Below are 26,003 nucleotides of genomic sequence, written 5' to 3' on the forward strand. Positions count from 1 at the left end.
AAGTTACAGTTTTTCACCAGGGACGTATGATTTATGAGTGACCTTAGCTTGCAGGGTTCAGAAAAAAACCGAAGATAAGACAGAAGCCATATTCCTTTTGAGATTACTGTCACTGGCTGTAAAGCCTGCGGCCTGAAGTAAATCAATTGAACTCTCGTCCACTTTACTAGATAGCAAGAGCCAAACGAAATGAGGCTGATTTTATTAAGAAAAGGATGATGTATGAGGCGGTTAAAGGCTTGTCTAGTTTTAAAATTGCTGGTTTTCGTCATAACAGAGTGATCTTTTTTATCTGTCTGTATGTCTGACATTACTATGGTAACCTAGCCGCTGATGGAATTCCCTCAATCTTATTTTTTTCTTCTTTTTTTTGCAGAGGGTGAGGAGACTGGAGTGATGGATAGCCTGCTGGAGGCCCTGCAATCCGGAGCAGCTTTCCGAGACCGGAGAAAACGGACTCCGCGGCCTAAAGGTGACTACAATACCTTTCCTCTGTTCCAAGGCATATTTTGTTCAGTATGTGCTCCTAAAACATTCATCATAAATCCAGAGCTGCTGCCGGGAAGACGTGCTTAAAGTGCCAGCAGTGAGCGTAATCCTTTCCTGCGCAATGACAAATGTCAGGAAAGACGCTAATTCCTGTTGGCTGATGTCACTAGCACTTTGCCTACCAATGCCCTGAACTTCACATAAGCTGCTGATTATGACAAGGCTCAGCTCCCGACATATGCGTGTTATCTCCCCGGGGTGTATGCTAATGTGACTAAATAGGTTTTGCCGTCCCGTACTCAGCTGGTACACCAGCCCGTCACTGCACATGTATGGAACGTATTGTGCCTCACTGGTATATAAAATCTCTTTCTGGTTTTTCCCAGATTTACCGGACAATCTCAGTCCATCATCAGAGAGGCCTATTCTAAAGCCTTGTAACCATGGTAATGGAGACCGCTCATGCATTACAGGCTTATGTCTATCTTCATTCTGCTGATATATGATTTTGCCTTGAGGTTTACTGCAAACGACAATGACACTACCTGCACCTTACTGTCCTCACGTCTTATACCAATAAGTCCCCCTTTCTCTCTGCTTTGCATTCTGCTTTGGCGCATGGTTATTGTCCATTTTGCATGAATAAATGTTAATGTATGGTTTATATTGGAATTATTGCTTGTACTGTACTTTGCTATTTTCTACTTTACTCCAGGATTTCAGGGGTAACAGGTGCTATGGAGAGAATGTTTTCAGCCCCCCTTTCTTCAATGTGTAACCGTACTGCTCCAGACCCTAACCACTCGTCCATCTAATGATGGACACATCTTCACAACTCTGGTCACACAGAGGCTTCTTCATACATGTTTTCTACATGCAAGCACTGCATTAAGTGGTAACTGTGATAAATAGATAGTGGCAAGGATATTACCACTCGGGTATGAGAGAGTGCAAATGTCTGTTCTACAGCACTCAGTGCAGTATATGTATGATATTACCCTTGTGATAACTGAAGATGTATACTTGTTTCTTAGTAGGTTTTATCTCATCTACAAATGTACAGATCTAGCAAAGGTTACCTTGACTGAGATAACACAACACCAGTATTATCTGGCCACAAATTCAACCCCTCTAGCACTACTCCAGCTATTGTTTTTTTTTCACCGCTGGAGTGGCGCTTTAAATCCTAGCCCTCTGCCCTGGGCACATACTTGGCCTCCTCACAGTTTTTTTCTCCTTCGCCTCATTGGGGGACACAGGACTGTGGGTGTATGCTACTACTGCCAGGAGGCTGACACTAAGTAAACATAAAAAAAGATTTAGCTCCTCCGTCGTATACACCCTGTCACTGGCGAAGGCCAACCCATTTTATGCTTAGTGTCTGAAGGAGGCACAAGTCTGGTTTCCAGACTCTCCATATTTTTCCTCTTCACATTAGAAATGAAATGGGGGCGATGGACCCTTTTGAAGGGGTCCGATCTCCCCAAACCAACAACGGGCGAGCACGTGGAATGTCGCCTCCAAGTATCCTCTCCCGCAACGTGGGACCCCTTGTCAGACTCAGCCCTGACCACCCTAAGGTAACAAAACCCTAGGCTGTCCAGGTGCATATGGACTGTCCGTGCGGCCTCCACTGCCTCACCAATGCTCAGACAGCGGTGATGGATGGATGCGGACGGTCCCTCTCCTCATCCCCTGAAGGGAAGATGGAGTTAGGATGCCTGCACCGTCCTTTCAATTAGCCCCCCTCTGACCTTAAGTTCCACACTCGCGTGGTGGGGGGCTGGGAGGGTTCCTGCAGCAGCACGCATCCCTGGAACAGCGGGAGCTGTGTTTTTTTCCGCCGTTGGCAGCGCCACTCTGCGGGGTTACCGGCGCCTGGTCGCTCCCTTCATCCTCGTGCAGGTCCCGGGTAAATTTTGCTCATGGCGTCTGCCGAGTCAGGCCGCGGGCATAAGTCCCACCCCTTCCGGCTGGTCCCGTCTCCCTCTCCCTGGGCGAACACTGTGGGGGAGAAAAATCTAGGCCCGGCTTCTGCCGTGTTAGGCTGCGGGCGGAAGCCCCGCCCTTTCCGGCTGTGTCATTGTATTAGGCTCCGCCTCCCACAACCCTGCATTGAACATGGGGGAAAAATTTAGGCCCCGGCTTCAGATCCCCTTAGGCCGCAAACTGAAAATGCCGCCATTTCCAGCGGGACCACCCACCAAGGAAGCGCTCCTTTTTAAAGGAACAGCGCAATTGTGTCGCCCTGTGACAGGTTCCACAGAACGTACGGGGACGCAGGACTGGGTTAAGTGCTACTCCCCCCAGCCTGACAGCTGCCATATCTGTTTTCTGCAGCATATCTAAAACTATGTTTATAGCATCAGCAGGGTCACCATGTCTAGAAAGACCAAGTCTGACACGCTTTATATACTGCATGTGTAGCCTGTCAGTACGCTTTTCCGCATGCCCAGAGTAATAGTCTCTGTGAGGCCTGCCATGCCGAACGCGCTCAGGAACCCTTCCCTGCGACTGTAGTTTCTCCCCCGGAATGGCTCACATCCTTGTCACAATCCATGGCATCCCTAACCAAGGCAATCGAGTCCCTTTAAACCCCGGCTGGGGCCAGGGACATCTGTTCTTCTACCTTGTAGAGGTCTTCCAACTCACTGGAGCCTCCGGCCTGCAGGGGCCATGCTCTCACTAGGCAGACGCGGGGAAGCGAACGCATACAGCGTCTCCCGGTCCATCAGGTGCATCTGCATCCTTGAGTTCCGCCTCTCGTTCACCCCTACCAGCAGAGATTAGTAAACATGGTTCAAACTACAATTCTGAAGGGTCCCTCAATTTTGAGGCACCTGATTACCAGGAGTCAGTAGACAGCCTAATTGAGGCCGTCAACCAAACCCTGGGTATAAATGACGAATCTACCTTGGCCTCGGGTCATAAGGTATCGTTCAAGAGGATCAAGCAGCTTCATAGGGTGTTTTCCACTCACCCTGAGTTTGAGGACCTAGTCCAATGTCATAGAGAGCGTCCAGACAGGTGTTTCTCGGGACAAAAGGCTCTAAATACAAGATACCCTTTCGCCCCTGAGCTGCGTAAGGAGTGGCCAGAATCCCCATCGGTACATCCACCGGTTTCTAGTTTGACCACTAACATGCTGTTATCCCTTCCCAACGGCTCCTCTATTAGGGATCTAACTGATCGGCTCATAGAAAGTTTGGCCCTTTAAGTTTTCAAGGCTTCAGGTTCAGCCCTCTTGCCCTTTTTTGCGGCGACTTGGGTAGCTAAGGCCATGATATCTTGGTCAGAATCTTTAACTAAGGCTCTACAGGAGAGGGACCTACCAGCGGAATTGACGGAGATGTCAAATCAGATAGCTCTAGCTGGGAGCTACCTGATCAATGCATCTTTGGATGCAGCGAATGGTGCGGCATTAGCTGCCGCAAACGCAATTGCCAATAGACGAGCTCTTTGGTTGAGAACATGGCGGGCGGATTCTACCTCAAAAAAATCCCTTACAACTCTCCCATATCAAGGTGGTCGATTATTTGGGGAAAAACTGAATCAGCTCATTTCTGTTACCACAGGGGGGGGGGAAGCAATTTTCTCCTTCGGCAAAAGATTAAACAACCCTTTCGTCATCAGTTTCAGGCTCGTTTCAAATCTTTTCGTAGCGCCAGGTGGACCCCAGCGTCAAACTCCGCTGGCCCAGGTCGACCTAATCAGATGGGCCCTTTGGTTGAGAACATGGCGGGCGGCTTATACCTCAAAAAATTCCCTTACAACTTCCCCATATCAGGGGTGGGCAATTATTTGGATAAAAATTGTATCAGCTCATTTCTGATACCACAGGAGGGAAAAGCAATTTTCTCCCACAGCAAAAGTTTAAATAGCCTTTGTGTCGCCAGTTCCAGGCTCAAGTCCTTTCGTAATGTCAGGTGGACCCCAGCGTCAAACCCCGTTGGCCCAGGTCGACCTAATCAGGACAGAGATCATCAGATCTCCTAAAGGGCCAACCCTTTGGGAAGAATGCGGTCCCAGCTACCAAGGCCAAGGGGATCTAGGTCCCATAGGTTTTCGGCCAAATGACTGGAGGCGTTCTCCGATCGCCACTGACAGAGTAGGCGGCCATCTACTCTTGTTTCATCAGTCCTGGCTCACGGTGGTTCACGACAGGTGGGTAAGAGAACTAGTGTCCTGAGGGTACAAGATAGTTTGTCAGTCACCCCCCATGCCGGTTCTTTCCCTCCCGTCTTCCCAGTTTAGAATCCCAGGTACAAGCCCTGTTCAAAACTGTAGAATCCCATCGACTCCGCGGGGTCATCACTCCAGTTCCAAAGGAAGAGAGATTTCAGGGGTTCTATTCCAACCTGTTTATAGTTCCCCAAAAAGACGGAACTGTAAGGCCCATTTTGGACCTGAAATGTTTAAACAGGTTTGTCAACATTCGTCACTTTCGAATGGAATCCTTCTGGTTGGTCATTGCTGCAATGGAAAAGGGAGAATTCTTAGCTTCAATAGATATTCAAGATGTTTATCTTCACATTCCCATATTTCCTTCGCATCAAAAATTTCTACGTTTTGCCGCAGGCAGCCTACATTTTCAGTTCACAGCCTTACCTTTCGGGCTGGCCACCGCACCCATGGTATTCACAAAGGTCATGGCAGCAGTGGTGTCCATCCTGCATTCCCGGGGCATACTCGTTTTGCCATATCAAGGGGCCGTCTTTTTGAACCTGCGAGGAAAATGTCAGCATTACTCTGGATACTGTTTCTCGCCTAGGGTGGCTGGTGAATCTGAAGAAATCGTCCCTTGTACCATCTCAGAAAATCTCTTTTCTAGGGATTATCTTCAACACCTCACAAGGGTTGACAATCCTACCCCAGGACAAGGTCCTCACCCTCCGATAAAAGATGAGCGTTCTTCACCGGCCGATCTACCATACAATCCGTCTCTGCATGAGGGTCTTGAGAAGGATGGGGGCGGCAATAGAGGCAGTACCATTTGTGCAATTCCATCTCTGTCCTCTCCAACATGCACTTTTTGCAGCATGGGACAAGAATCCGTGTTCTCTCAACCGCAGTTGCCGTCTGTCTTTCCAGGTCAGACATGCTCTCCAATGACGGTCAACGAGCCCTTCTCTACGACAGGAGAAACACTTTCCTCCAGCCCATTAGCTGTTAGTCATGACAGACGCCAGTCTTCTCGGTTGGGGAGCAGTGTTTTGCCACCACACAGCCCAGGGACGCTGGTTCTCGCGGGAGTCAACCCTCCCGATCAATCTGTTAGAGATTCGGCCGATTTGGCTGGCGCTGCAGCATTTTCATCATCTTCTAGCAGGCCGCCCTGATCGCACAATGCCACAGCGGTGGCCTACATAAATCATCAAGGGGGTAGGGGTACCCGCAGCAGGGCGGCCATGCACGAGGTGAAACAGGTCTTCTACTGGGCCGAGAAGAACCACTCTGTGATTTTGGCAGTCCACATCCCGGGTGAGGACAACTGGGCTGCAAATTTTCTCAGTCATCAGGGCCTTGCATCCGGGGAGTGGTCTCTCCATTCCGAAGTGTTTCGGCAAATATGTAATCACTGGGGAACCCCGGACTTGGACCTGATGGCTTCCAGAATGAATGCTAAAGTACCCAGGTTTGTCGCCCGGTATCGAGATCCACAGGCAATAGCCGTGGACGTGTTAGTTCTACCTTGGAACCAGTTTTGGCTCCCATATCTGTTTCCCACTCTGGCACTGCTCCCGAAGGTAGTCAAGAAGATCAAGACAGAGGGAGTCCCAGCAATCCTGGTTGCTCCAGATTGGCCTCGTCGGTCATAGTACGCAGACCTAGTGCAGCTACTCGCCGAGGTTCCTTGGCGGCTTCCAGAATGCCCAGATCTACTGTCTCTGGGCCCGATCTACCCCCAGAACTTGGGGGCCCTGTGTTTAACGGTCTGGCCATTGAATCTTGGATTCTGACGCAGGCCGGGTTCTCTACCATGCCTCTACCATGATTAGCGCCCGGAAATCCGTCTCAGCACGTATTTATCATCACACCTGGAAGGTTTTCCTTTCATTGTGCAGGAAGTGTGGACTTCCCCCACTACGCTTCTCCATCCCTAACATTCTTGCTTTTCTCCAAGTCTGCCTGGATTCGGGGCTTGCACCAAGTTCTCTCAGAAGACAGATATCATCCTTGTCGGTTCTTTTTCAGCGCAGGATCGCCGCCAATTTACAGATGAAAACTATTCTACAGGGAGTCGCTCACATGGTACCGCCTTACAGGGCCCCCCTGGATGTTTGGGACATTAACCTGGTCTTAAGTGTCTTGCAAGAAGCTCCTTTTGAGCCACTTCAGGACGTCTCTTTGACCTATCTTTCCCGGAAAGTCGTGTTTTTGGTGGCCATAACTTCCACTAGGCGGGTATCAGAGCTGGCGGCTCTATCCTGCCGGGCTCCGTTTCTACGGTTCCATCAGGATAAGGTTGTGCTCAGGCCTGCACCCTCTTTTTTGCCAAAGGTGGTTTCCTCGTTTCACATTAACGAGGACATTGTCTTACCTTCTTTTTGCCTGGCACCAGCGCACAGTGTGGAAAAAGCTCTCCATACGCTAGACCTAGTGAGAGCACTTAGGCGGTACATTTCATGGACGGCACCTTTTCGGCAGACAGATGCGCCGTTTGTTCTTCCTGAGGGTCGCAGGAAGGGACTCGCTGCTTCAAGATCCACCATGGCCAGGTGGATACGATCGGCTATTCAGGAGGCCTACCGCGTCAAGGGCATGGTCGTTCCAGCTGGAATCAGAGCACACTCCACTCGGGCAGTGGGGGCTTCCTGGGCGCTTCGGCACCAGGCTTCGGCAGAACAGGTTAGCTAGGCAGCAACCTGGTCAAGTTTGCATACCTTTTCCAAACACTATAATGTCCATACGCAGACTTCTGCAGATGCAAGTCTGGGTAGAAGGATTCTTCAGTCAACGGTAGCGCACTTATAGGCGGCAGATGCCTGGATATTACTCCCGTGAGTCAATTTCCCACCCAGGGACTGCTTTAGGACATTCCACAGTCCTGTGTCCCCCAATGAGGCAAAGGAGAAATAGGGATTTTTGTGTTACTCGCAGTAAAATCCTCTTCCCCGAGACGCACATTGGGGGACACAGCTCCCTCCCTGTTAGCCAGATGGCTCTTTTTTGTTATTTGACTTTATCAGTCGGTGGGGTCGTTTCTAGACATGTTGTTTCTGTATTAATGCTGACTTTTTTATTTGTTCTCCTACTGCTTTTTGCACCAAACTGGGTTGGCCTTTGGCCAGTATCAGGGTGTATATGACAGAGGAGGAGCTTAAACTTTTTTTATGTTTACTTAGTGTCAGCCTCCTGGCGGCAGTAGCATACACCCACAGTCCTGTGTCCCCCAATGAGCGTCTCAGAGAAAAGGATTTTACAGTGATTAACACAAAAATCCCTGTTTTTGGTGCCACTCCAGTTCGCCCGCTCCATCTTATAAGCGCAGCTTCGGTCTGTCCGTAACACAGAAGCTACATCACAAGAGTGCAATGCAAGTCTATGAGAGAACAAGGCCAGAACGAGGCTCTCATAGACTTGTATTGTAAAGTAACCTCCGTGCAGCTCCATGAAACACTCGGGCTACAGGCAGGTCACTTTTTGTCGGAGACTGACAGGAGCACCGGGGTAAAGGGATGAAAACGCCGGAATGGGAGTATTAGACAGAGGGCAGGGGACTTACATTTAAAGAACCACTCCAGCGGTGCAATACAAAAAAGAAAAGGAACGGTGGTGTTTTTCTCATGGTGCTACCGGGGATCTCACCGACGTCACGGCAGTTCATCCTGGCTGGGAATGCAGTCTTAGTGCCCGAAGGTAACCTCGATGATGTCTCCGCCGGTCACTAAGGCTGCACTCGCAGCAGCTTATTCACCAGTGGTTCTCAGCCTGGATGGTCGCATTTTGGCACCGTCCAGTTTGAAAACTGTATTTCCCACAGACATGGATTACGGCATAGGACAGAACAATGGAGAGGTTTGGAATATTGTTGTTTTTTATTTTCTTATAGAAGACGAGGGCTTCGGTGGAATAGGCGTTTGGTGAGTATGACATTATTTAAAAAAAAAAAGTAAAAGTGTGTTTTGTTTAATTTCTAATAAAGGACTTTATTCTTGCTGTATCTAACTATAGGATTATTAATGGATAGGTGCCTTATAGACACCTCTCCATTACTAAGCCATGAGCTTGATGTCACCTGACAACACAAAGGTGACATAACTCCCTAAATATAAACCCTTGCCTGTAGCGGTGGCAAGTGGGGAGAGCCAAGTAAGCATCAGAATTGACACATCTAATAGATGTGCCTTTTCTGGGCAGCTGCGGGCTGCTGTTTTTAGGCTGGGGAAGGACAAATATCCATGGCACCCCCAGGTGTCTGCTTTAGCAAGGCTGGTTGTCACAATGGGGGGGACCCCACGCCGTTTTTTAAAATTGTTTATTTAAGTAATTCAAAATACGGCGTGGAGACCCCTCTTTTGTTGATAACCAGCCTTGTTGAAGCTGACAGCTGAGGGTTGCAGCCCCGGTTGTGTTTTTTATGCCTGGCTGGTTATCAAAAATACAGGGGAATCCACACCGGATTTTTTTAAATGATTTATTTACAGCGCAGGAGATGGCTAATTAATACACCCATCAGCCACTCCTACTCTAGCTGTTATTAGCGGCAGCAGATGTCCGATGATGGGAGCCGTAGTCCCATCCGCCGATACCAGTGACCGGAGGTAAACTTAGTACCTTTGATCACAGCTGAGCGCTCGCGCTGTCTTCTGACAGTGTGGGAACCGCGGCTCTCTGACCGGTGGGGTGGATTTCACCACTGATCACAAGCGGTGTTTGCCGCACTGTCAATGCACATTACAGCGCAGCAAACACTGGATCTTTGGACCCCCCGATTCAAGTGAATGGGGTTCAGGTACTATTCTGGTACCCGAACTTTTTGTAACTGTTCGGACGGACCCGAACATCCACGTGTCCGACTATATCTACTGTTAAACTTTTCACTGTTTTCATTTTCTTCACATACACTAATAAAATCTCAGTTTTAAAATAAAGAAAACTCATATTCTTCCCCCATAGGTGTAGGGGTTAATCCACATTCTCATTTCTCTGACCTGACAATTGGAGAACATGTCTTTTCTGATTGGTATTGAGGCAAGAACATGTAGAGAAGTTTTTGACAGTAAATCCGCTCAGGAGTCACCGAATAGTTAGCAAAGGAGACACAATAACAATTGTATATAACTGGCAGCTTAGAGAGACTAACACTGACGCCTGTTTTCTGGAATCCATCTTGTGTGTCTGCTGCTAGATGGATTACACTTGACAGTAGGCAGTAGGCAGCAAGGTAGATAATAGAGGGGTACTTAGTGGACAGGACATTTTTAAACTAATAAATTTGCATATTACCTATGTAGCACATTTCACCTTGTGATCAGAGTTGTCCACCAGTCTCCTCCAATAGAAAAGCAGATTTCTCAAATCAGGCTTTTAATTGGACAAGGCTGATGGACAGGTCTGGTCACATGCTCCTCCACCCTCAGCCATATTGTGGACAGGAGAGCTGTGCAGTCTGTGAAGACAGCTGCACAGACAATAGTGGGATAAGAACTTGCCATACCTATATAATGGTAAAGTAAAGATAATGTGGCTGACCCCATTAACTCATTCTGCAGCCAGCAATAGACAAAGTAGTAGAGCGGCTATAGGAGGCAAACTGCAAACTTTTCAATGAAGCCCAATTGCAAAAATGATTTTTGCCCCAAATTGCATGAATTTAAGTAAGAAAAAAAAATAGCCCACAAAGGTGTACAACCTCTTTTAAGTACATGTGCGATCAAGGTCCACCAATACTTTCCAGCATTATTTAATAATTAGTGGTTCTTCATTTAGATGAGGCTGGATGATACAGACCGGTTTAATGTGGCATTTTGCCCAGCTTTCCACCCAAACACATACATATAAGCGTTCCCCGCCGCTTATTGCTCACATAAACTAATGCTCAGTGTGACATTTTACAGATTTTTAGGCATGATACTAAAATGAACATCTTAGAAAAATAAAATGTCATCTGAAAATGCCTGTAAACTCATTTCATCATTTTCTTTTATTACTGAATTCTGCTTGATCGAGCCTTGTTTATGCCTTAAATAACTCACCGCAATTTAGGAGTCAATGGGCTGAATTTATTCCCGGTGTTTCAACTTGACATTTTCAGCTTTTCTTCACATTATTTGCACATATTAATACATGTAGTATTGCACTTGTAGAAAGCTGCTCTCTGGGAGGAAGCCAGTCATGGAAACACCAGGTTGGGTTACTAGCCTGTGACTGTGCCAACATCTGCAGGATGACTGATGTGCGGGTTGCAGGCTGCCACTGGATGGGTAGCACATCTATGTCGGAAAACAAAGTCTGATTTGCCTTTGTACAGAGGATTTATCATATACTTCAGGGAGGATAAATTATTCATACTTTTAATACTGCACCTGTCTGAACCTTTAACTCTTCCTGAAGTGGATACCATTTAGTTTTAGGTGAATAAATCCTTAGAAGATATTTCCAAGCCGGGTAATAGCTTTTTTTCATACTGCATTTCTGTATTTTTCAGTATTAGTTGTTAAAGGATTTAGTGCAAACATTTTTGTATGTGGTCTCACTTATTTCTTTTCTCATTTGTCTTATTATGCTTCTTCAATTAGCAGTGTTATATTGAAATATCATAGTTTGGATCATTGGGCATCAGTGTGTTAAAAAGTGACAAAATGAAGCAGGTTCTTCTACTATTCATTTCATGGACCCAGTGCCTGCCAGTACCCCAGTACATAAACTGTGTACACAGCTTTTTGCTGATGTTTATCAAGATAGGCACAGTGGCCTAGGCGCTAAATGGGAGTTAATGGCTGATGGGGACCAAAGGGCATATTCTGTTTTTGCACTCTGGCCCCCTGACTTTAGGCACAAATGTAAAGTGCCTTTTATGTACCTCATTGAGTTCAGAGGGTTTCCCAGAACCTTAGCATTCATGTTCGAATCTGGTCAGAGTGGAAACGGTGACATTCTCAACAAATCTGCTTTTTTTTTTTTTTTTTTCATTTTTTCTTCAGTGGTGTGCCGCTGTCCTCTCAGTTTTTCCTGTTTGGCTGTGCTCACTATCACTAGCCTTGCGAGCACCCACCTGCCTTCTGATTTGGCTCTACCCATTTGATGTTGCATGTGGATCCCGTTGAAGCTCCCAGACCTCCTCCTGCATCTGCATGTGGATTTATCATTGTTTTTCTCTCCCCCAATTTTTGTACCTGCCCTTCATAGTGTCAAAATGGCACTCCACCGAGTGCTGGACAGTAGATGCAACTGTGGATCTCACCATAGTCTTAAACTCCCGTCACAATGTATATATATATATATATATATATATATATATGTGTGTGTGTGTTTGGGGTCATTGTCCTGTAGAAAAATAAATGATGGTCCAACTAAATGCAAACCGGATGGAATACCATGCCTCTGGAAGCTATTTAACAGCAGCCGGTAAGAGACGTGTAAGACCGTCACAGCACCCCGTTTTTTGGACAAATCTCCCACATGAATGGAGGGATATAGGAACCTTCCCCTGATGAGTATAAGAAAACGAAACGCGTAGGGAAGTATATATTATCTATTTGGGGTTTCTATGGGAACTGGTGACATATAATGATGGGGTATTTGTATGGATGAGAATGTGCCATCTCCCCAGACATAATAGCACCACATTTAAACGGCTATTGTCTTACCTTTGAATAGAATAGGGTGAGACTGTCCCTCTTTTTTCACACCATGCAGAGACCATTTGAAATGTATTATTGCATTCTACTCAGCATCATATATGGAGAGTGTATATTAATTGTTTTTTGGTTTGCTGGAAGATATCTGATGTGAAATCGTATAGTTCTCTTCAATTGCCAAGGGGATTTTTTTGTCATAAGATCCTCAACAGTTTGAGGTTTTGTGGTATTGCGGTTTAATTGGCATTTCTTTTTTGAGTGTGATGTATTGTGAGTCCTATATGTATTTTTTAAATTTAATACTATTCTATGGTATACTATTTTAAATGAATACATTAAAAGTTAATTTTTAACTAATTAATCACACCCTGCTTTTTGTACAATATTTTTTGATTGGTGGTCACAGCTTTCCAAAAATACCATGCCTCTGTAAGATGCTGTGGTAGCCATGCTGGTTCAGTATGCCTTCAGTTTTGAATAAATCCCCAACAGTGTCATCAGCAAAGCACCCCCACACCATCACACCTCCTCCTCCATGCTTCACAGTGGAAGCCAGGCATGTAGAAACCATCCGATCACCTTTTCTGCATCGCACAAAGACACGGTGGTTGGAACCAAAGCTCTCAAATTTGGACTCATCAGACCAAAGCACAGATTTCCACTGGTCTAATGTCCATCCCTTGTGTTCTTTAGCCCAAACAAGTCTCTTCTGCTTGTTGCCTGTCCTTAGCGGTGGTTTCCTAGCAGCTATTTTACCATGAAGGCCTGCTGCACTAAGTCTCCTCTTAACAGTTGTTGTAGAGATGTGTCAGCTGCTAGAACTCTGTGTGGCATTGACCTGATCTCTAATCTGAGCTGCTGTTAACCTGCGATTTCTGAGGCTGGTGACTCGGATAAACTTATACTCAGAAGCAGAGGTGACTCTTGGTCTTCCTTTCCTGGGGCGGTCCTCATGTGAGCCAGTTTTTGTAGCGCTTGATGGTTTTTGCCACTGCACTTGGGGACACTTTCAAAGTTTTACCAATTTTTCAGACTGACTGAGCTTCATTTCTTAACGTAATGATGGCCACTCATTTTTTTTTACTTAGCTGCTTTTTTCTTGCCATAATACAAATTCTAACAGTCTATTCAGTAGGACTATCAGCTGTGTATCCACCAGACTTCTGCTCAACACAACTGATGGTCCCAACCCCATTTATAAGGCAAGAAATCCCACTTATTAAACCTGACAGAGGGCACACCTGTGAATTGAAAACCATTCCCGGTGACTACCACTTGAAGCTCATCAAGAGAATGCCAAGAGTGTGCAAAGCAGTCATCAAAGCAAAAGGTGGCTACTTTGAAGAACCTAGAATATAAGACATATTTCCAGTTGTTTCACACTTTTTTATTAAGTACATAATTCCACATGTGTTAATTCACAGTTTTGATGCCTTCAGTGTGAATTCACAATTTTCATAGTCATGAAAAATCTTTAAATGAGAATGTGTCCAAACTTTTGGTCTGTAATATATATATATATATATATATATATATATATATATATATATATATATATATATATATATATATATATATATACAGTGGGGCAAAAAAGTATTTAGTCAGTCAGCAATAGTGCAAGTTCCACCACTTAAAAAGATGAGAGGCGTCTGTAATTTACATCATAGGTAGACCTCAACTATGGGAGACAAACTGAGAAAAAAAAATCCAGAAAATCACATTGTCTGTTTTTTTAACATTTTATTTGCATATTATGGTGGAAAATAAGTATTTGGTCAGAAACAAACAATCAAGATTTCTGGCTCTCACAGACCTGTAACTTCTTCTTTAAGAGTCTCCTCTTTCCTCCACTCATTACCTGTAGTAATGACACCTGTTTAAACTTGTTATCAGTATAAAAAGACACCTGTGCACACCCTCAAACAGTCTGACTCCAAACTCCACTATGGTGAAGACCAAAGAGCTGTCAAAGGACACCAGAAACAAAATTGTAGCCCTGCACCAGGCTGGGAAGACTGAATCTGCAATAGCCAACCAGCTTGGAGTGAAGAAATCAACAGTGGGAGCAATAATTAGAAAATGGAAGACATACAAGACCACTGATAATCTCCCTCGATCTGGGGCTCCACGCAAATTCCCACCCCGTGGGGTCAGAATGATCACAAGAACGGTGAGCAAAAATCCCAGAACCACGCGGGGGGACCTAGTGAATGAACTGCAGAGAGCTGGGACCAATGTAACAAGGCCTACCATAAGTAACACACTACGCCACCATGGACTCAGATCCTGCAGTGCCAGACGTGTCCCACTGCTTAAGCCAGTACATGTCCGGGCCCATCTGAAGTTTGCTAGAGAGCATTTGGATGATCCAGAGGAGTTTTGGGAGAATGTCCTATGGTCTGATGAAACCAAACTGGAACTGTTTGGTAGAAACACAACTTGTCGTGTTTGGAGGAAAAAGAATACTGAGTTGCATCCATCAAACACCATACCTACTGTAAAGCATGGTGGTGGAAACATCATGCTTTGGGGCTGTTTCTCTGCAAAGGGGCCAGGACGACTGATCCGGGTACATGAAAGAATGAATGGGGCCATGTATCGTGAGATTTTGAGTGCAAACCTCCTTCCATCAGCAAGGGCATTGAAGATGAAACGTGGCTGGGTCTTTCAACATGACAATGATCCAAAGCACACCGCCAGGGCAACGAAGGAGTGGCTTCGTAAGAAGCATTTCAAGGTCCTGGAGTGGCCTAGCCAGTCTCCAGATCTCAACCCTATAGAAAACCTTTGGAGAGAGTTGAAAGTCCGTGTGGCCAAGCGAAAAGCCAAAAACATCACTGCTCTAGAGGAGATCTGCATGGAGGAATGGGCCAACATACCAACAACAGTGTGTGGCAACCTTGTGAAGACTTACAGAAAACGTTTGACCTCTGTCATTGCCAACAAAGGATATATTACAAAGTATTGAGATGAAATTTTGTTTCTGACCAAATACTTATTTTCCACCATAATATGCAAATAAAATGTTAAAAAAAACAGACAATGTGATTTTCTGGATTTTTTTTTCTCAGTTTGTCTCCCATAGTTGAGGTCTACCTATGATGTAAATTACAGACGCCTCTCATCTTTTTAAGTGGTGGAACTTGCACTATTGCTGACTGACTAAATACTTTTTTGCCCCACTGTATATATATATATATATATATATATGTATATATATATATAACTGTGTTGCAAATTGGATTTAAGTTTCATAAATATTAAATTTTTTTGTTTTTCAAATACAGTCGCGGATGTTATTGTGTGTCAGGGCTCAATGGATCACTGAAATCAATCTTAAACACATATGATAATTATTTTTCCAGGTGATTCTAATAAAAGGAGAACTACTTAAAAATGATGTTCCACATTATTAAGCAGGCCACAGTTTTTAAGTAACATGGGAAAGAAAAGGATCTCTCTGCTGCTGAATAGCATCAACTAGTGCAATGCCTTGGTCAAGGGATGAAAACATGAGATATTTCCCAAAAACTTAAGCGTGATCATCGTACTGTTAAGAGATTTGTGGCTGAATCTGAGCACAGACATGTTTGTGCTGATAAAGGCAGAATGAGGAAGGTTTTTGCCAGGCAAGTTCATCGGATTAAGAGACCAGTTGCTAAAAAGCCATTACAAACCAGCAAACAGATATTTGAAGCTGCTGGTGCCTCTGAAGTCCCTCAAACCTCAAGGTGTAGGATCCTTCAAAGGCTTGCTTTGGTTCATAAACCTACTATTCGGCCACCCCTGAACAGTGTTCACAAGCCGAAACGGTTGCAGTGGGCCCAGACATACATGACGACTAATTTTCAAACAGTCTTGTTTACTGATGAGTGTTGAGCAACCCTGGATGGTCCAGATGGATGGAGTAGTGGATGGTTGGTGGAGGCCACAATGTCCCAACAAGGCTGCAACATCAGCAAGGAGGTGGAGGAGTCATGATTTTGGGCCGGAATCATGGGAAAACAGCTGGTAGGGCCCTTTAAGGTTCCTGAAGGTGTGAAAATGACCTCTGTAAAGTATGTAGAGTTTCCGACTGACAACTTTCTTCCATGGTCTAAAAAGCAGAAACATGCCTTCAGGAGCAAAATCATCTTCATGCATGACAATTCACCATCTCATGCTGCAAAGAATACCTCCGAGTCATTGGCTGCTATAGGCATAAAAGGAGATAAACTCATGGTGTGGCCACGATCTTCACCTGACCTCAGCCGTACAGAGAACCTTTCGAGTATCATCAAGCAAAAGATCTATGAGGGTAGGAGGCAGTTCACATCAATACAGCGGCTCTGGGAGGCGATTCTGACTTCATGCAAAGAAATACAAGCAGAAACTCTTCAAAAACTCACAAGTTCAACGGATGCAAGAATTGTGAAGGTGATATCAAAGAAGGGGTCCTATGTTAACATGTAACTTGGCCTGTTAGGAGGTTTTGGAGTTAAATAGCTTTTTTGTTCAGTGAATGTTACCCCCAAATGCTGCAAATTCCACAAATGAGCATTTTCAGTTCTTTAAAGCATAACAAATGTTTAGAAATTCTACTGTGCCTAATAATTTGGAACAGTGCATTTTGAGTTTTTATTCATTGCGGAGATTATACTGTTATCACTGGGAGGTTTCTTCAACAAAATTCGATGTATAATCTAACGGGTGATGACTTTTATTAGACTGACTGTCATTTGCACCGACCATTTAGGAAAATCCGAGAAAAATATCATTTGCATAATAATTTGGAACACAGTGTGTATCTATATACATAATTGTCTAAGGGGTACTTCCGTCTGTCTGTATGTCCTTCTGTCACGGTTATTTGTTTGCTGATTGGTCTCGGCAGCTGCCTGTCATGGCTGCCGAGACCAATCAGCGACGGCCACAGTCCGATTAGTCCTTCCCCTGCACTCACTGCCCGGCGCCCGCTCCGTAATCCCCACCGCTCACACAGGGTTAATGGCAGCGGTAACGGCCCTCGGTGTAACGCGCTCCGTTACCGCTGCTATTAACCCTGTGTATCCCCAACTATTTACTATTGATGCTGCCTATGCAGCATCAATAGTAAAAATAGGTCATGTTAAAATTAATAATAAAAAAAAAACTGCTATACTCACCCTCCGCCGCCTTTCTCGCTCCTCGCCACGCTCCCGGGACCGCTCCATTGCAAGCGGCAGCTTCCAGTCCCGTCCCAGGGCTGGTGTGCGGCAAGGACCTGCTGTGACGTCACGGTCATGTGACTGCGACGTCATCATAGGTCCTGCTCACACCAGCCCTGGGACTGCAAGCTGCCGCTTGTAATGGAGCGATCCCAGGAACGTGGCGAGGAGCGGGAAAGGCGGCGGATGGTAAGTATAGCAGGACTTCAACGGGCTATAGGTGAGTATCTGCTTATTTTTTTTAAGTCTCTATACTACGTGGCTCTGTGCTGGCCAATATTATACGTGCCTGAGCAATATACTACGTGGCTCTGCTATATACTATGTGGCTGGGCAATATACCGTACTATGTGGCTGGGCAATATATTACGTGGCTGGGCAATATACTATGTGACTGGGCAATATACTGCGTGACTGGGAAATTTACTACGAGGCTCTGCTATATACTATGTGGCTGGGCAATATACTACGTGACTGGGCAATATACCGTACTACGTGGGCTGTGCTATATGCTATGCGGCTGGGCAATACGTGACTGGGCAATATACTACGTGGCTGAGCAATATACAGGTCCTTCTCAAAAAATTAGCATATAGTGTTAAATTTCATTATTTACCATAATGTAATGATTACAATTAAACTTTCATATATTATAGATTCATTATCCACCAACTGAAATTTGTCAGGTCTTTTATTGTTTTAATACTGATGATTTTGGCATACAACTCCTGATAACCCAAAAAACCTGTCTCAATAAATTAGCATATCAAGAAAAGGTTCTCTAAACGACCTATTACCCTAATCTTCTGAATCAACTAATTAACTCTAAACACATGCAAAAGATACCTGAGGCTTTTATAAACTCCCTGCCTGGTTCATTACTCAAAACCCCCATCATGGGTAAGACTAGCGACCTGACAGATGTCAAGAAGGCCATCATTGACACCCTCAAGCAAGAGGGTAAGACCCAGAAAGAAATTGCTCAACAAATAGGCTGTTCCCAGAGTGCTGTATCAAGGCACCTCAATGGTAAGTCTGTTGGAAGGAAACAATGTGGCAGAAAACGCTGTACAACGAGAAGAGGAGACCGGACCCTGAGGAAGATTGTGGAGAAGGACCGATTCCAGACCTTGGGGAACCTGAGGAACCAGTGGACTGAGTCTGGTGTGGAAACATCCAGAGCCACCGTGCACAGGCGTGTGCAGGAAATGGGCTACAGGTGCCGCATTCCCCAGGTAAAGCCACTTTTGAACCATAAACAGCGGCAGAGGCGCCTGACCTGGGCTACAGAGAAGCAGCACTGGACTGTTGCTAAGTGGTCCCAAGTACTTTTTTTCTGATGAAAGCAAATTTTGCATGTCATTCGGAAATCAAGGTGCCAGAGTCTGGAGGAAGACTGGGGAGAAGGAAATGCCAAAATGCCTGAAGTCCAGTGTCAAGTACCCACAGTCAGTGATGGTGTGAGGTGCCATGTCAGCTGCTGGTGTTGGTCCACTGTGTTTCATCAAGGGCAGGGTCAATGCAGCTAGCTATCAGGAGATTTTGGAGCACTTCATGCTTCCATCGGCTGAAATGCTTTATGGAGATGAAGATTTCATTTTTCAGCACGACCTGGCACCTGCTCACAGTGCCAAAACCACTGGTAAATGGTTTACTGACCATGGTATTACTGTGCTCAATTGGCCTGCCAACTCTCCTGACCTGAACCCCATAGAGAATCTGTGGGATATTGTGAAGAGAAAGTTGAGAGACGCAAGACCCAACACTCTGGATGAGCTTAAGGCCGCTATTGAAGCATCCTGGGCCTCCATAACATCTCAGCAGTGTCACAGGCTGATTGCCTCCATGCCACGCCGCATTGAAGCAGTCATTTCTGCCAAAGGATTCCCGACCAAGTATTGAGTGCATAACTGAACATTATTATTTGATGGTTTTTTTGTTTGTTATTAAAAAACACTTTTATTTGATTGGATGGGTGAAATATGCTAATTTTTTGAGACAGGTTTTTTGGGTTATCAGGAGTTGTATGCCAAAATCATCAGTATTAAAACAATAAAAGACCTGACAAATTTCAGTTGGTGGATAATGAATCTATAATATATGAAAGTTTAATTGTAATCATTACATTATGGTAAATAATGAAATTTAACACTATATGCTAATTTTTTGAGAAGGACCTGTACTACTTGGCTGGGCAATATACTACGTGGCTGGGCAATATACTACGTGGCAAGGCAATATACTACGTGGACATGCATATTCTAGAATACCCGATGCGTTAGAATCTGGCCACCATCTAGTATATGTATATATGTATATATATATCTATATATATATATATAGATATATATATATAGATATATATATATATAGATATATATATATATATCTATATATATATATATAGATAGATAGATATTATACACACGGTGTTCCAAATTATTATGCACCCACTGCCAAACCGGTCATGATGATGTTGCAGGCAGCAGATCGCTCTCCATGGCGTCTCCAGTCACGTCTGTCACATGTGCTCAATATGAACCTGCTTTCATCTGTGAACAGCACAGGGCACCAGTGCCGAATTTGCCAATCCGGGTGTTCTGTGGCAAATGCCAATCGTCCTGCACATTGTTGGGCTGTGAGCACAACCCCCATCTGTGGACGTCGGGCACTCAGACCATCCTCATGGAGTCTGTTTCTAACCGTTTGTGCAGACACATGCACATGTGTGGCCTGCTGGAGGTCATTTTGCAGGGTATGTCAGTGCTCCTTCTGTACCTCCTTTCTCAAAGGCTGAAGTAGCGGTCCTGCTGCTGGGTTGTTGCCCTCCTACGGCCCCCTCCACGTCTCCTGGTGTACTGGCCTGTCTCCTGGTAGCGCCTCCAGCCTCTGGACACAGCTCGCAATGATGTGCCATCCTGGATGAGCTACACCACTTGTGTGGGTTGTAGAGTTCGTCTCATGCTAGCACGAGTGTGAAAGCACAACCACCATTCAAAAGTGACCAAAACATCAGCCAGAAAGCATTGGTACTGAGAAGTGGTCTGTGGTCCCCACTTGCAGAACCACTCCTTTATTGAGTGTGTCTTGATAATTGCCAATAATTTCCATCTGTTGTCTATTCCATTTGCACAATAGCTTGTGAAATTGATCGTCAAACAGTTTGATTTCACAGAAGTCTGATTTACTTGGAGTTATATTCCGTTATTTAGTGTCCCCTTTATTTTTTTGAGCAATGTATCTATATATATATAATTGTCTAAGGGTTTTTCCGTCTGTCTGCCTGTCTGTCTGTCTGTCCAGGAAATCCCACGTCTCTGATTGGTCGAGGCCGCCAGGCCTCGACCAATCAGCGACGTGCACAGCGACGATGATGTCATAAAGGACGTAGACATCCCGCGTCTCTGATTGGTCGAGGCCGCCAGGCCTCGACCAATCAGAGACAGGCACAGCGACGATGATGTCATAATGGTTGCCATGGCGACGATGATGTCATAACGGTTGCCTCAACCAATCAGCGACGGGCACAGTCTGCCGCGAATTCTGGAATCATCATTGTCCATATACTTCCGTCTGTTTTCCGTCTGTCTGTCTGTCCTGGAAATCCCACGTCTCTGATTGGTTGAGGCCGCCAGGCCTCGACCAATCAGAGACGGGCACAGTATCGACGTAGAAATCCCACGCCTCTGATTGGTCAAGGCCGCCAGGCCTCGACCAATCAGCGACGGGCACAGTATCGACGTAGATGTCATAATGGTTGCCATGGCGACGATGATGTCATAAAGGTTGCCTCGACCAATCAGCGACGGGCACAGTCTGCCGTGAATTCTGGAATCATAATTGTCCATATACTACGGGGACATGCATATTCTAGAATACCCGATGCGTTAGAATCGGGCCACAATCTAGTGTATATATATTTTCCAATCTTCCTCTGTCCAATGTCTGTGCTCTTTTGCCCATATTAATCTTTTCCTTTTATTAGCCAGTCTCAGATATGGCTTTTTCTTTGCCACTCTGCCCTGAAGGCCAGCATCCCGGAGTCACCTCTTCACTGTAGACGTTGACACTGGCGTTTTGCGTTTACTATTTAATGAAACTGCCAGTTGAGGACCTGTGAGGCATCAATTTCTCAAACTACAGACTCAAATGTACTTGTCTTGTTGCTCAGTTGTGCAGCGGGGCCTCCCTCTTCTCTTTCTACTCTGGTTAGAGCCTGTTTGTGCTCTCCTGTGAAATGAGCAGTACACACTGTTGTAGGACATCTTCAGTTTCTTGGCAATTTCTCGCATGGAATAACCTTCATTTCTAAGAACAAGAATAGGCTGTCGAGTTTCACATGAAAGTTTTTTTTTTCTGGCCACTTTGAGAGTTTAATGGAACCAACAAATGTAATGCTCCAGATTCTCAACTAGCTCAAAGGGTGGTCAGATTTATAGGTTCTCTAATCAGCCAAACTGTTTTCTGCTGTGCTAACATACTTGCACAAGGGTTGTCAAGGGTATTCTAACCATTCATTAGCCGCCTTGCACAGTTTGCAAACACAAAGTTGGAAATGAGCCTCTATACACCTATGAAGACATTACATTACAAACCAGACGTTTGCAGCTAGAATATTCATTTACCACATTAACAATGTATAGAGTGTATTTCTGAATCATTTAATGTTAGCGTCATTTGAAAAAACTGTGCTGCTGTTTCAAAAATAAGGAAATTTCTAAGTGACCCTAAACTTTGGAACGGTCGTGTGTGTATATGTGTGTGTGTGTATATATATATATATATATATATATATATATATATATATATATATATATATATATATTATGGACAGACAAATCCAAGTTTGAGATATTCGAATCACACAGAAGAGCATATGTGAGATGCCGAACAACTGAAAAGATGCTGGAAGAGTGCCTGACGCCATCTGTCAAGCATGGTGCAGGCAATGTGATGGTCTGGGGTTGCTATGAGGCTGGTAAGGTGGAAGATTTGTACAAGGTAAAAGGGAAATTGAATAAGGAAGGCTATCACTCCATTTGGCAGCTCCATGCCATACCGTGTGGACAGCGTTTGATTGGAGCCAATTTCATCCTACAACAGGACAATGACCCAAAGCAGACCTCCAAATTATGCAAGAACTATTTAGGGAAGACGCAGGCAGCTGGTATTCTATCTGTAATGGAGTGGCCAGCGCTGTCACCAGATCTCAACTCCATTGATATGTTGTGGGAGCAGCTTGACCGTATGTTACACAAAATGTGCCCATTAAGCCAATCCGACTTGTGGGAGGGGCTTCTGGAAGCATGGGGTGAAATTTCTCCAGAGTACCTCAGCAAATCAACTGCTAGAATGCCAAAGGTCTGCAATTTTGTAATTGATGCAAAGGGAGCATTGTTTGAGGAAAGCAAAGAATGAAGGAGAAAATTATGCCTGGACTAGATTTTCAATTCATTTGGCAACTCATTTGATTAATAAAAGTAAACACAAAATTGTCTGGGTGACCATAAACTTTGGAACCGTAGTGTGTGTTTATATATAATACATACAGTTGTGCTCAAAACTTTATATACCCCTGCAGAATTTTTGCTTTCTTGGCCTTTTTTTCATAGAATATGAATAATAACACCAAAACTTATTCTCCACTCATAGTTAGTGGTTGGGTAAAGCCATTTATTGTCAAACTACTGTGTTTTCTCTTTTTAAATCATAATGACAACCCGAAGCATCCAAATGACCCTGATCAAAAGTTCACATACACTGGTGATTTTGGCCTGATAACATGTACAGAAGTTGACACAAATGGGTTTGAATGAATACTAAAGGTAACACCCTCACCTGTGACCTGTTTGCTTGTAATCAGTGTGTCTGCATAAAAGCTGTGAGTTTCTGGTATCCAGACAAACTTTCATCTTTCATCCAGCCGTTAACATTTCTTGATTGTGAGTCATGAGGAAAGCAAAAGAATTGTCAATGGATCTACAGGAAAATGTAGTTGAACTGTATATAACAGGAAAGGGATAGAAAAAGATATCCAAAGAAAATACCACAGAGACAAGCCTCAAAACTTCTGGAATAAGGTAATTTGTAGTGATGAGACCAAAATTGAACTTTTTGGCCACAACCATAAACATTACATTTGGAGAGAGGTCAACAAGGCCTATGATGAAAGGAACACAATTCCTACTGTAAAGCACGGATGTGGATCGCTGATGTTTTCGGGATGTGTGAGCTATAAAGGGACAGGAAATTTGTTCAAAGTTTAAGGAAAGTTGAATGCAGCACATTCAGCAAATACTGGAGGCAAATTTGCACTTATCAGCCCGGAAGTCGACCTGTCATTGACTACAGGAGACCAAACTGAAAGTTCTGGAGTGGCCATCTCAGTCTCCTGACCTCAGCATCATTCAGCCACTCTTGGGAGATCTCAAGCACGCAGTTCATGCTAGACAGCCCAGGAATTTGCAGGAATTGGAGGCTTTGTGCCAAGAAGAGCGAGCAGCTTTACTATCTGAGAAAATGAAGAACTTCATTCACAACTACCACAAAAGATTTCAAGCTGTCATAGATGTTAGAGTGGGCAATGCTCGGTATTAAGAAATAGTGTATGTGAACTTTTGATCAGAGTCATTTCGATGTTTTGGGTTGTCATTATGATTTATGAAGAGAAAGCACAGTAGTTTGACAATAAATGGCTTCACCAACCACGAACCATGAGTGGAGAAAATGTATTGGTGTTATCATTCATATTATCTGAAAAAAAGGCCAAGAAAGGAAAATATATATATATAGAGAGAGAGAGAGAAGATCGGAGTATTTTGGTTAAAACAAGTATTTTATTATAAACATACTAATATCACAATAAAATGAAGTACAAAACACAAAAATAAAGTGAAAAAGGATGATGTGTAAGATCACCGGTGCCAAGTACCCCATCGAAAGACTCAAGTAAATGTGAAGCTTTTTATCAATAAAGTGCAAAGATAAATTTGACCAAATGGTCTCAAGTAAACATGTATGAAGCAACGCTTACCAATAAATAGTAGAGTGGATGGCACCAGAATAGATCCAACAAAGTCCCCGACGTACGTTTCGCTGTTTGATTTGTAGCTTTATCCCCTTGAGATATTCGTGATATTGGTATGTTTATAATAAAATTACTCGTTTTATCCAAAATACTCAGATTTTCTCAGTTTTTCATAACTATATGGAATTGGTTACTTTTTTTTCCATTTGTTTTGTTTTGCACAACTCTGTCCATTTTGTTGTGGTCATGAGGTTATCTGATATATATATATATATATATATATATATATATATATATATCTATGTTAGGAGTCAAGTTCGCGCCGCTGAACAGGCGGAATCTCGAACCTTGTCTGCTGCGGTCTCTCAATTTGCATCAGGCGCAGTGGAGCTTGCTCAGCGGAGATGTCGGTCCCAGCGCTCCACTCAGCCTGGTTCTGTGCAAAGGGTTACTGCTGCCTTTCCAGGCTCTGCCATTGTAGCCTGTACTGATCAGCGGCGAGCAAATGTCTCTGGGACTAAGTCCTGCTTTTCCCCTTCTGAGCATGCCCAAAGGAAGACCTCTCAGTGGAGGTCTGGGGTCACATGCTCAGGTACTGCAGTAGCTCCTATTGGTCCTCCAGGAAGGTCCTGAAGTTGCTCAGTTACAGTAGCAGTTCTCATTGGTCCTATAGGAAGGTCCCGAACTTGCTGCAGCTATAAAAGGTTCGCATGGCCGCACGGCCATGCGCTAGTATACACTTGTTTATGTGTGTGTGTGTGTGTGTTGTGAGTGAAAGTCGCTCTTTAATCATCCCCTCCCTTGTGTTTGAATGCTTGCGTAAGGAGGATGATTGTAATCTAGCACCCGACTTTACCAACATAGTACACAAACAGCGTCTATTGTTGTGACAGCCAGTGCGGCGCCGTGCGCTATCACCGGGCTTTCCAAACCCAAGTCTGGGTGGTTAGTGGCGTCCGCCAGTGCGGCATCGCATACACTCTCGTGCTACTTTATTATTTTTTCCGTTACGTGCATTACTGCGGCCCTGTGATGCAACAGGGTTCGCTTCTTTCACACAGGATGAAGCTAACCCGTGTGTGTATTCTCATTGTACCGCCATATAGTCCGTCATTGCTTAGCAGCAGGTTCCATCTCTGCACGGTGGACCCCGGGCTGCGAACGCACCTTATTCCCTTTCTCTAATTATTTGGTGTGTTCCGCTAGCCCTAAGAATATATTATATTATACCGATCCTACAACTTCGTCACACAGGCACGTGTAAGCCACACACACTACTGAGCATCATTTCCTTTTTGAAGTTGGACAAGCCTGTAATTTGATTTTCCACTTTGAACTTGTTGATCATTCCAAATCCAGACTTCCATGCGATATTAATTTTGATTTACACTGATCATATTTTTGTTTTATTGCTTTTAACACATTCCACTATGTAATGAATAAAGATTTGCAACTGAAATATTTCACTTGGTGAAATCTCTTAGTATTCTTATA

At 44.5% G+C, this 26,003-nt stretch overlaps 1 protein-coding gene across 2 annotated transcripts in view; it reads left to right on the plus strand.

Moving 5' to 3' along the window:
• The window catches only part of DIAPH3 (diaphanous related formin 3), a 789,152-nt gene that overhangs the window by 581,921 nt on the left and 181,228 nt on the right, over window positions 1-26,003 (plus strand). For both annotated transcript variants that reach the window (XM_069758173.1, XM_069758174.1), the window contains exons 26-27: window positions 377-472; window positions 876-935. In XM_069758173.1, the coding sequence (XP_069614274.1) occupies window positions 377-472; window positions 876-935 (156 nt within the window). The remainder of the gene's footprint in view (window positions 1-376; window positions 473-875; window positions 936-26,003) is intronic.

Source organism: Ranitomeya imitator, chromosome 3 (assembly GCF_032444005.1).
Source record: "Ranitomeya imitator isolate aRanImi1 chromosome 3, aRanImi1.pri, whole genome shotgun sequence".
NCBI classification, from domain to species: Eukaryota; Metazoa; Chordata; class Amphibia; order Anura; family Dendrobatidae; genus Ranitomeya; species Ranitomeya imitator.